Here is a 13291-nt window from a genome sequence, read left to right as displayed (position 1 = left end):
TTCAAAAGATAGATTAGTTTTTGGTAAAGATCGGTTGAGCCGTTTCTTCGAAACTAAATGTTAAATTTTTTTGACGATTGTGATCAAACTTTATACGATAGATTTTATAGTCTGAAACAACCCACTAAAATATTACCAAAGTTTACCATTTCATTAGGCTCTCGATCTATTTTAATAAGAATATATGCTAAAGCAAATGCATGTTTTGTGCTCTTTCGCTGATAGCTACTGATTACAGTTTACGTCCATTATTATGAAATACATTTTCAGAACAAGAAAAGGATGAAATGAAATGTGTTGAACAAATTGATTCAATTTATACAATTACAGATATAACAAGTATGTATCATAGATATTAATTAAAAATTGAGTTTAATGAAAGCAAAATTTTTTTTTTTGAAATGAACAGTTGAACATTTTATCTAAATAACTGGATCCCAATTCTTATTGATTGAGTTGATATGTATACGTATCGGAAAGTTCATGCAACTTGCCTTAAGGCATAATGTTACTCACAGCTAGCTTTTTTAGAACTATATTAATCAAATTTAATAGAGAAGAGTGTATCAGGTCTATTTTTTAGGCAATATTGATATTGATATATTACTATAATAGATAAAAAAATGGCATTTATATTAGATACTTAGCGAGTATCAAATAATATATTATTGAAGATATTAAAATACAATTCAGTACACTACATTTCATTACTTTGTCAATTTTCTTATACTTATATCTGTACTTCTCACATACATATATATTTAAATCAAATTTGCTAAAATCGTACCCTGTTTTTTATCTCCGATGACTGGAAACATATAAGTAAGTTCTGTCTATGTCCATAATACGTTTACAGTTAACAACAGCTCGAACAATAATCGTAATTCATCTCGATTTTATCGTCCGCTCACTTGTACTGCAGCATTTTGCATATAACAAATAATCAGAACATTGTTAGTTTCTGCATAAATCAATAATACATGCTTGGTTAACAACGACTATTTAAATTTTCAACGGAGCACTTCAAATGATTACCCAGGTTCAATGACTGGAACTGTGGTATTTTTTAGAATTCTGTACACCGAAGCGTCACATATATACTCGTATGTCTCTCCTCAAAAAAGTTTGTGTTTCAGGGGTTTCTGAACATTTTGGCATACCTTAGAAAAATGTATATGTGTTTGTGTATGTGCGGATACAGTTTTTCGTCGACGATTTCAGGTGTATGGATAAACCGATTCGACTAATCCAGAAAAAAATATTTTTATTATCGAAATAATTCGGATTTTGATTCTAATTCTAGCTAAAGTCCCAAGCATCACTTATATTCTTCAAATAAATAATTTTAACTTTGCAATTCAGTTTATATAATTATTATAAATATTAGACCATGTCTTTTATTTTAAATCCTATTGATCAAGTTTTGTTTATTTTCTTTTCATACAAACATATATAAACGTAGTCGTCCAATTCATAAGCTCTTATATTTTGTCTATAAAAGACGAATAATGAACGAAGTTACCGGAAGTGCTTGTAATTTATCTTGAAGCACGATGCTATTCACTACTAGTTAAAATTTTTATTTATTGAATATTCTGTTTCAGTGAATGATATTATTTTTTAAAACAATAAAAATAATATCATCAAAATAGTATGAATAATATCAATACATACAATTTAATCAACTAGATTGGAAACAAACAAGATTTACTACAAATGTTCATATGCACTTTATTTTATTGATCAACTGTTACAATAAATAATAAATATCGTCTCTTGTATATAGTTTTCAATTTCAATTTTTTTACCTATTTCTGATCTATCGACTACTTTTTCTCAAAAATGGCGCACATTTTCTTAAGAAATTTAAAAGATTAGTTTCGCGCAACGATCCGCCAAGCTGTGTTTTATTCCTATCAAAAAAGTGAGAAGTAAACCAATTTTGAGAATTTAAAAAAATTAGATATAAATTTAAAAAGATATCATTTGGTAATTGCGCTGATTACTATTAATTTTTTGTGAGTTTTCAATGAAAATTCTTCGCGATAGTGTTCATGACTTAAATTGAACGAACATCGTAAAATAGTAGAAGCCTACAAAAAGTAGTTTTTATATTAATTGTTTAAATTATAAATGTTAATTAAAATTTAATTCGTGTTCATGCACAATAATTAATACAATTAGAGATATTATGAGTCTGTTTGAAAAGAATGGATTGGAAATCGCATATATTAATTTTTAGCATAAGAGAAAACTTGAAACAGTTAAAAATTTTATCTGAATAGCTAAATCTTATTGATTATATCCATTATTTACACGTGTCGGGTTGATTTTATTTTTTTTATTTGTTTTTTATTATCTATCAGAACTTTAGTTATATTCTATAAACTATTTGGTTGACATTAATAAAATATAATTATATATAATAGTAGTTACCCCAGTGGGTATGACTATTTTATGAAGTTCTACTATATTAGTTATCTGATCATAATTTTTTCAGTCTTCTTGATAATTAGGGTGATTTTCTAATTTTTGATAATGATTAGTCGCTCTTGTTTTTATGAAATCCTTAATGTATAGCACCTTCGATTATCATGTAGAGATTTACTACTCACAATCCAGGGTTTAGGCAACTAGCATTCTCACCATAATTACAATCTATTGTTTTAGTTGACATTCAAGTAAATTAGTCTTCTTTGGTCTGAAGAATTTTGCTCTCACAAACAAATAAGGTACTCTTTGAATTCACTTCAATATTGAAATAGCCTTCAAGTGGACATGTGATCACAAAAAGTTTATTTATGAAATTAATAATTGATAGTACAATTTTGTGATATCTATAATAACGCATTTTTTGATAAAATGTCGCAATTTGGAATTTAACAAATTGTATTAAAAACGTTTTTGATATATTAATTTCGTGCTTCGCGAATCGCATGCCATTACCACATTTGTTATCCAATTCAATTTAATTTTATTATTAACTTCCCGTAGGGTAAGTTATTGTAATGGGCCGAAAATCGAAATTGAAAATTTTTACTTTTCTCAACGTTTTGGCATACTTTAGAAAAAATGGGTGTGTGTGTGTATGTGTGTGTGTATGTATGTATGGATACAAATTTCCAGTCACGTTTTCGGGCGCACGGATCAACCGATTTGAATGGTTCAAAAAACATTCGATTCCTATTGATAGGGAAAAGAACTGATTAGTTTTTGGCGATGGCAGGTCCAGCCGTTTCGGAGATACGGAGCAAAGAGTGCAGAAAATAGAAATCGACTTTTTGAGAGAACGGAGTATCCGTATAGTGAATGATCTAAAAAAACATTCAATTAGTAATGATTGGGAGAAGTGTTTATTAGTTTTTGGAAAAGGCAGGCACAGCCATTTCGAAGATACGGAGCTAAATATGTAAAAAATGGCAGTTTTTGAGAAATAATTCAAAGAACTTTCTGCTTGTCTTAAAATTAATTGACTTTGGAAAAAAATTGTATATATATTTTTTTTTTTTTAGTTTTTTTTTTTGTATATCGAAAATAATTCAGATTTTATTTTTAATTCTGACTAAAGTTCTAATATGCTTTAAACAAATAATTTTAACTTTGCACTTCAGTTTATATAATTCTTATAAATATTAGACAATGTTACAATATTTATAATGATCTATTTGAAAACATTCAGTATTCCTCGAACATTTCGTTACGGTACGGGAAGTTCCAGCAATTTGCCCTAAGGCACGATATACCCCACTAAATAATATTCTTATTCTGACATTAACAATATCAGTTGTATTTTCATGAAGTGCAAAACCTCAGTTATATCATAATATTGCAAGATTTTGAAATAAAACTCAATTATATGTGGGTAATAATTAACTGTAGCTGCAATAGAATAATATTATCGCAAGTTGTTACTCAATTATAATAATAAATCAATTTAATTCCAAGGTAATGTTCTATATGCATTTGATTGAAATGCAATGCTGGTGTCTCTTGGGGCTTGTATTATAGTGTAAATAAGTTTTTTGTTTGGTTTTCTAATTGGGCAATCTAAAAATTATAGATAAAGGCAATGCTCTACATTATCATGAAGGTGCGGCTGGCATAACTATGTAAATATTAGCTGCCAAGAACTATTTGAAATCAACTTATTAATTATTTGATTGATACTTAAAACATGATAATATTGTTTCTCTTTTAACTGTTAGGATTTTTATCTGCCAACTATTTATGAAAAATATCATTTATGTACATGTGACTTGGCCTAATTTGTGGTGCGAATAAAATTTTCCGGCCAAAGCTTTTATTTAGCCAAAGTGTAACGCGTGAATTACGAGATAAGTGATTTTATTGTCACTCGTAAAATTGTGTTAAAAGTCAATGTCGAAAGCGCATCTGACTGAATCATAATATATAATTTATTCCATAAATTGCAACAGTCCGTTATAGAACGTTTCGAACGGTCCTTTTGCCTTCTTACAACACTGATCAGAAAAATAATTTCACACGTTTGAATAACATAGTAATAAAATTTTTGTCTTATTCGTTCTCACATTTTCCAAAGAATAATTCAAACGAACAATGCCCGAATGCGTACAAACCGAGGACGCCAGTTTTAAAATTGCTTAATTTTTTAAATTAATTATGTATAATTCTAATTCCATTAATTACTCTTTTCAAGGTAACGACTTCTTAAATTAATTATTTTATTAATTTTGTTATGAAATAAATAGACCTATTAAAACATTCCTGTAATGAGATAATTATTTAAAGAATATTTTCATTAGGTATAAAATAACGAATAGCAAATGTATTATTTTTATTATGACCAAAGGAAAGTCCGTTTTCCTTTCATAATCATATACAGTAGAGATATTTTCTTTCTTACTCTTTTCAATACTTTTTGATTTATACCTTGACTGAAGGATATACACAAATAAAGTATTTTGCAGGTAATATAATAAATTAAACTAGTTGTGTATGACATCGTGCCTCAAGGCAAATTGCTGGAACTTCCCGAACCTTAATAAAATTTTTGAGAAATAATAAATGTTTTCAAATGGATTGTTTTATATAATGTAACTTTCATTATTCTTAATTCATGAAAACTAAATAAAAAACACTTAAGCAATCGGTTTTAAAATAAAGAATATTGTCCAAATATTTCTAACAATATGTATCATATAAACTGAAATGCATAGTTAAAATTATTTATTTGAAGTATATTAGTAATGTTTAGAACTTAGTAAGAATTATAATAATATACATTTTTTTGAAATTAAAGAAAAAACCTCAAAAGCAATTCGTGAACACAAGCAGTTTTTTCAAGCAGAGTTTTTCAAGTCATTTAAATCGGATGCTTAGTTCTTTCTAAAACTGACATTTTTAACACTTTTTGCTCCATATCTCTGATGCCGCTAGACCTGTCTTCGTCAAAAACATACCTGCACGGCATCTCATCAATAGGAATCGATTGTTTTTTGTACCATTCAAATCGGATAATCCGTACGCCCGAAATCGTCGACAAAAAATTGTCTCCACACATACTCACATACATCCACTTTTTTCCGAGATATGCTAAAATGTTCAGAAACTTCTGAAATGTAAAGATATGCAAAAATTTTAATTTTAGATTTTTGGTCCATTACTATAACTTACCCTACGGGAAGTTAAAAAATGATTTAAAATTTACTTATAAAATACTTGTATAGGTTAGAGCGGGGCTTCACGGTAAAATGATCCACCGCCAATATCTCAATTACAAGTAAATTTTCGTTTTTTTTAATAACAATAATTGAAAAGGCAAAAGATGTATAACAATCTATCACCTTGATTTTTACAACGTCATATGAAAAGATAAAAGGCAATGTATGAAAATCCGTAAAGTTTTTTCTATCGTTATTAGTTTTTTTATTGTGAGCACTGTTGTTTAGTTAACAAGACCTCAATATAATTTTTGAGTGTATGTTATTTATAAGATTTATTGTTATTTGTAAAATAGATTTAGATTCTATAGTTTTTCATATATATAACCTCTATAAAAGCTTACGTGTAGGTAGAGTGAAAACAACCAACCAGACGTTTATCCTGTCAAAGAATTAACGAAATTCCCGATCAAAATTATTTTCATAATGCAATTTTTGTAAAAATTTGCTCATACATATTTTATATCGCATTGGGTGAATGACGTAGCTATTATTTCGTAAAATTCCTTTGAAATTAAAAATAACCCATTGGAACAGTTTGCCCTTCGGCTGTAAGAAGAAATAGGTGACTAATTTGAGAAAAATAGTAAAAAACATATTTCTATAATTAGGAATTAACTATGAGTTTTACTGAGCATAGTTTTGTACAAGTATCATAAGAAATTTGAACGTGTGATATAGTTCATTTGGTTTAGACAATATAATTACTGAAAGTCAAGACAGTAGTCCTTTGTCTACCCTATATTAAAGTATTGTGCATGATTGACGTTAATTAAAATTATATATTTATAAATATTTTATGAATTATGCAGGTTTATAACATTTTTCTGTTTTTTCCATTACAGGTCCGCCAGTAATGCTCATGCCCGACATTGTCCAATCAACCTGTGCTCTATGACCGGAACTTCATTTCGGGATTTTACCCGAAATTTTCGATTTTTCCGGAAATGTTTCAAACAATGATACCCGCGGTCGTGACTACCGGCATAGATCGGACACATCGTTCCATCGAGCATAATGCGGGTTCTAATATTTTCGATGCCGCTCGATTTTCGGGTTCCCAACAACCAGTTTCCTTGGGAGAACGTGGAACCAAGGCGCCGAGAGAATTGCAACGACTCAATCTAGAATATGATAGACATAGGCATTTGTATAGCTGGATCGAAGATTCATCGGCGATTGGTTTCAACAGGCAAAGAGATCAGATGCAACAAAATCAAGTTTTACAGCAAAAACAACATTCAAAACATCAGCAACTCAAAAGACATTTGTCCCATGATGTGGTATCGAGTGTGGAGCAACTTCATACGACTCAAGGTACGTAGTAATTGTGATATAAAACATTATATACATAATATATATATATATATATATATATATATATATCAATGTTAAATTATTAATTTTAACTAATAGATTTCATTCAATTGTCAAAGCTTCCTTATTTGTTTAATAATTTTATTTGAGTAAGAAATATAAATACGATTTGACAGAATAAAAATAATATTTAAATAATTTACGTAGATGAAAAGTGCATATGATTTTTTTTTAAATTTATTTTGCAATACTATACATTAAGGACAATTTAATATGACGGCGTGTGAAGCAATGACTGTCTGTATAGTCTAACATTAATTATTTATTAAATATTGGAGAAGTTGAATTCCATTTCAATATAAAACTTTTATTTTAAGTTTCCAATATAAATATGTAAAATAATTGCTCACATTTCTTTATTGCCCATCAATTCGAAATTAACATCATTTTTTAAATGATTCATTATTAACATAATTACAAAAGTTTGTAAGTAGGTGTAATATTTCAAAATTCAAATTGGATTCGAATGGAATAATTATTTTCCATACACACATACTACATACACACACACATCCATTTTTTCTGAGGTATCCCAAAACGTTTGAAACGTAAAGATATGCAAAAATTTTCATTTTCGATTTTTTGCGATTACTATAACTTACCCTACGGGAAGATAAAAGTATTTTGTATATTTGCATACATGTATTTACATATACGTTTCGAATTTGTATTGCCAATCCAAACCGCAGAATTGGTGTTAGAAGCATCCAAAATATTGAATTGAATCAAAATTTAAATTGGATTCGAATAGGATAATTATTTTTCATTTTTTAACAGGAATACCATTTCAATTATTTAAAAATTGTTTTTGTTTTCAAAGCTGTTAATTAGATAGAGTCGAACCACTTCCATATAATTAGGAATTAGGTGAAAAACAAAATACTTTCACAAAAACTTCTTGAAATGATTGTGAACAATAATCGTTTGAATACCATTAGAGAAATGTTTCCATTAGTTAACTTTCCGTGAGGCAGGTTATAGTAATCATAAAAAATCGAAATTATTGAAAATTTGTATATAACGTTTCCCTAAAGGCGTTTATAACTAGTCCTGGCATATCTAGATCGCGTAGTTTCTTCTCAATAATGCCCTGTTCTCGGACTACTACTTTAATTTTTTAGTTTTCAATTTTTGTTGACCAATCGACGGTTCTCTGGTTCTCAAAATTAAATGTAACCTTTCAAAGGCAAAATAAAACTCGTAATTATATATTTTTATACTCTATTTGGAATAATACTAAAATAATATACTTGAAATGCAATTCGTAACAAAATATAGTATCAAAGTCTGAAATTTGACTATAAGATTTTTCAATACTCAAATTTTTACCTTTAGAAATTGTGCAAGAAATAACTACTAAAATAATATACTTGAAATACAATGTCGTAACACAATATAATATCAAATCTGAAATTTGATCATAAGATTTTTCAATAGGGTAGGGCGGGGCTAGTTGAGCATAGGGGCAAGTTGAGCAATCGAAATATCTCGAAAACTATTCACCGTCCGTTTGGGCATTATATGGCGAAAAGATAGAGGTTTAGGAGAAATAAACATCCCGCAATCGCTAGTGGCCGCTGGACAGATGAGTGAGGCTCACGGGCGTTTTGCTTATTTTGAGACCAAAAAGTAAAAAATAATTCATCACGAGTTTTTGTCTGGTTTAGTCAAATGTTATTTATTTTTAATCAGATAAATGTTATTCTTCCATATAATTATAGTACTATTGATATGCACAGAGATTCTGGGTATAATTCTCACGGTTTTTTTATAAACTCACTTTTATTTTAAAATTCCGAGGTGGGGTTAGTTGAGCATAGTTGCTAAACTTGTTCTGTCACTAAGACAATTACCATTAACTTCCAGAAATTAATTATTATTTTTAAGATTTAAGCTAAGTCAATGAGTAATAATATAAATAAATAATGATTTTAAACAAAAATACTGAATATAATAATAATGGTAAAATAACTCCTAAGATACGATATTGTTGATTCTACTTTTGGTTAATTATTCAAAGAAAATTACTATAAGTTTTGTTTTCTCTGTCAATAAAGACTATAAATATAGAACTGGTTATTAAAAACTAATTTTATTTCATCACTAATCGACATTGAACCTATGATTTCATTATAATTTCTTAGTGCTCAACTTGCCCCACCTATGGGGTACATTGAGCATACTTGACTTTTTGCATTTAAACAGCTGTAGCTTTTAAATTTCACTTATTGCCAAAAAATAGTATTAACACTTTTGTTAAGCGATAAACAACAAATCCATTAAGCCGTATAGCAATTTATTAAGACTTTTCATTGAGGAGCTACATCCGTTTAAGTAAAAAGTTGCTCAACTAGCCCCGCCCTACCCTACTCAAATTTTTACATATATAAATTGTGCAAGAAATAACTACTAAAATAATATAGTTGAAATGCAATGCCTGTTACGACATTAGATTTTTCAATACTCAAATTTTTACTTCTAGAAATTGTGCAATTGGACACGCTCACATATTTTAATAAAAAATATTTACCCCAAGACTGCAATATATTCAAGATACTAAGTGGATTCAATGTTGCATAAAATACAGTACAACAGCTTTCATTCTAAATAAATATACAAATTCATATAGATGGTAATGATTTGAAATAATCAATGTTAAAATTCAAAATTCATGAAAAATAATATGAATTGAAATGGTATATTTAAATTTATCAGAGTTCTAAATCAAATTTCTTCATTTGAGCCAATACTAAAAAATAATCAGCAAGCTCGTTAAATAACATAAAAAAGTTTTTTTCTAATTTTTGTTGAATAACACCCGATTCTGCAAAAATGTTTACCATAGAAAAACAAGCGACTGATTCTCTATTTCTCAGTTCACTCCTCTACATATATCTCTTCTACCAATTACGGTTTTTCACTACAGTCTGATTTAGGGCGCACATTTCTTGAATTCCACAAGTTTTTGTTAGAAGTAATTATTTTCTAATACCTAGTTGGCGTTTCCATTATTATCTTATTGTTCTTGCTTATAAAGTTTTAGTTTCGACCGGTGTTAAAGAAACCGTTTAATGAATTATTTTTTTGCTGTTATATACAGTACGAACTTCTTTCTGACACAAACATTTTCGGGAACTATTCAATTAATCGAACTATTCAAATCAAATCTTATTTTTAAATTTTTTGCAAAAATATTGAGAAGAAAACGGAAAAAGTACAATCTTACAATTAGTTGAAAAAATTAATTTATACCCGCATGAAAAAAATTATTATCTACTGAAAATTATAATTATTCACAAAAAAAGTATTGGAAATATACTTTATATTTGTATACATGTATGTATATATGCTGTGTATATGTATATATGTATAAAAAAAGTTGTATTTTTAAATTATTTATAGCTGCAATACCCAAAGCTGGTGTTAATAGTTAACTGAACATCCTTGAAAGTCCTTCAAAGTATAAATACTTTAGTGAGTAAAATGCATATTGTAACCCTTGATGGTACATAATTTTTTAAAATGTCGAATAAAATGCTATCAATAATTTTGATTGTAGGAGATTGCGCATGGCATCGTGCCTTAAGGCTGGAACCTCCCGTACCAAAAATTATTATTTTCTTAAAAACGATTAACATTTTTGAAAAAATTTAACTTCGAAAAAATTAGATTTTTCAAAAACTACAAATTTGACAATAATTTTTTTTTTTTTTGAAGAAAAAATATTGAAAAAAAATGTTTTTTTTATTTTGACATATTTTGGATATTCTGAACTTTTTTTCAAAGCAATCGTACTGCATAGAGACGAAAAGTCAAAGCGCGTAAGCGCCGCGTCGCCGTCTAACGGATAAATATTGGTACGGAATCTATAAGAATGTAAATAAAATTTATACTTATTGTTAAAATCTTTATAAAATATCTGATAATTTGATGTGCATATGTCTAATGATCATTTTTGACCGCCAAATGGCATTTTTTAACTTCCCGTAGGGCAAGTTATAGTAATCGCAAAAAAATCGAAAATGAAAATTTTTATATATCTTTACGTTTCAGAGGTTTCTGAACATTTTGGCATACCTTAGAAAAAATGGATGTATGTGTGTGTGTGTGTGTGTGTGTGTGTGTGTGTGTATGTATGTATGTATGTGTGTGTATGTATGTGCGGATACAAATTTTCGTCGACGATTTCGGGAACACGGATCAACCGATTTGAATAATTCAAAAAAACATTCGATCCGTATTGATAAGGAGACGTGCTGATTAGTTTTTGGCAAAGGCAGGTCAAGCCGTTCCGAAGATACGGGGCAAAAAGTTCCGAAAACGGTAACTCAGTTTTTAAGAACGGAGCGTCCGATTTTAATAATTCAAAAAACATTTTATTTGTATTGACAAGATGAAGAATCGATACAACTTTCATGAAGGTAGGTCCAGCGGTTTCGGAGATATAGAGGAAAAAGTAAAAAAATAAGCCATTTGGCGGTCAAAAATGATCATTAGACATATGCACATCAAATTATCAGACATTTTATAGAGATTTTAACAATAAGTATACATTTTGTTAACATTCCTATCGGTTCCGTACCAATGCTTATGCGTTAGACAGCGACGCGGCGCTTACGCGCTTTATATTTTGTCCCTATGTAGTTAAAGCAGTACGATTGCTTTGAAAAAAAAGTTCAGATCTTCCACAATATGTCAAAATAAAGAAAAAAAAAATTTTTTTCAAAAAAAACAAATTTTTTTTAAAAAAAATTTTTTTTAAAAAAATTTTTTTTTTTTCAAAAAAAACTAATTTTTTGTTCAATTTATAGTTTCTCAAAAATCTTATTTTTTCAAAGTAATTTTTTTCAAAAATGTTAATCGTTTTAAAAAAAATAATAATTTTTGGTACGGGAAGTTCCAGCAATTGCCTTAAGGCACGATGCCCTAATTGCCTTAAGACAGAATTCCACTTACAGCTAGTTTTACTTTTTTCATTAGATCTCCGAAACCGCTATACCTGCCTTCATGAAAATTTGATCAATTCTTCATCTTGTCAATACAAGTTAAATTTTTATTGAATTATTAAAATCGGACGCTCCGTTCTCTTAAAAACTGAGTTATCATTTTTGGCACTTTTTGCCCCGTATCTTCGGAACGGCTAGGCCTACCTTCTTCAAAAACTAATCAGCAGGTCTCCTTATCAATACAAATCGAATGTTTTTTGAATTATTCAAATCGGTTAATCAGTGTTCCCGAAATCGTCAACAAAAATTTGTATCCGCACACACACACATACACACACGCACATACATCCATTTTTTCTAAGGTATGCCAAAATACTCAGAAATCTTTGAAACGTAAATTTATATAAAAATTTTCATTTTAGATTTTTGCGATTACTATAACTTGCCCACGGAAGTTAATAAGTCCTTCTAAAGATTTAAATTATAATATTATAACTAAAGAAATAAATCTTATTCCAATATATTTCTGAGTTAAAGTCAGAACCATCAACCATAATTTTTTAATTTATAACCGAACAACTCACAACCTTAAAATTGGGTACAATAAATTGTCTATTTTGAATATTTTTATCTTATTCAAACTGCGCGTTTTAATTTTTTTAGTGGAATATATACTAGATGTATAGCATCGTATTCATATGTTTTATTTTGTTTCCAGTTATCGTAGATGTGGAAAATGCGCCTGCAAAAGACGATTCTTCGAAACGGGCATCAGCATTATCGATAATTAAGAAACTGTCTCCATTTGATGGTGGATCAAGGAGCGATCATTCAAATTCCTTGGAATCTAATCCCGATCAGAAAAAATCTATGACCGCTTCAAGTGGAGGTAGTTCCAAGTTCAGGACAGCTAGTTCTGGGTAAGATCAACAGTCTTATATAGATTTTCATTGTAATTATTAGACTTTCGTTGTTTAGCTAATGATATTCTACTATGTATCACAGCTATGAATGATATTTTTCAAATTTAATACTTATTGTTATTTCTATCAGAATTTTTCTCTCTTTTTTTAAATTAACAACTATTTCCTATTTAAATTAAAATCATTTTGGTTTTGTTAAATATCTAACTGCAAAAAAATTCTATTACAAAAAGTCGAATAAGTATGAAAAATATGGATACAATTATTATTTTATTTTAAGGGATGACATTTTTATGAGAAATAGAAAAGTAACTGCCATTATAAAAGACGCATTGAGATATGT

At 28.6% G+C, this 13291-nt stretch overlaps 1 protein-coding gene across 1 annotated transcript; it reads left to right on the top strand.

The window, feature by feature from the left end:
• Positions 1-6661: 6661 nt before the first annotated feature.
• On the top strand, positions 6662-12949 carry LOC113371280. Its single transcript, XM_026611913.1, has 2 exons — positions 6662-7019; positions 12744-12949. The coding sequence occupies exons 1-2, from the start codon at positions 6662-6664 to the stop codon at positions 12947-12949; spliced, it is 564 nt and encodes a 187-aa protein (XP_026467698.1).
• The last annotated feature ends 342 nt before the right edge of the window (positions 12950-13291 follow it).

The sequence above is a fragment of the Ctenocephalides felis genome, unplaced genomic scaffold, assembly GCF_003426905.1.
Source record: "Ctenocephalides felis isolate EL2017-DRISC unplaced genomic scaffold, ASM342690v1 CF-g0.4_SCAFFOLD_01492, whole genome shotgun sequence".
Lineage (NCBI taxonomy): Eukaryota > Metazoa > Arthropoda > Insecta > Siphonaptera > Pulicidae > Ctenocephalides > Ctenocephalides felis.
The sequence above is the reverse complement of the archived record's forward strand: the minus strand, read 5'-3'. Positions and strand labels throughout refer to the sequence as shown.

What these genes read in the sequence shown, in the direction of transcription:
- LOC113371280 (XM_026611913.1), top strand. Translation starts at nt 6,662, where the DNA reads ATGATACCCGCGGTCGTGACTACCGGCATAGATCGGACACATCGTTCC. An exon ending in GCAACTTCATACGACTCAAG is followed by an intron (nt 7,020 to 12,743) that starts GTACGTAGTAAT and finishes TTTTGTTTCCAG; the next exon opens with TTATCGTAGATGTGGAAAAT.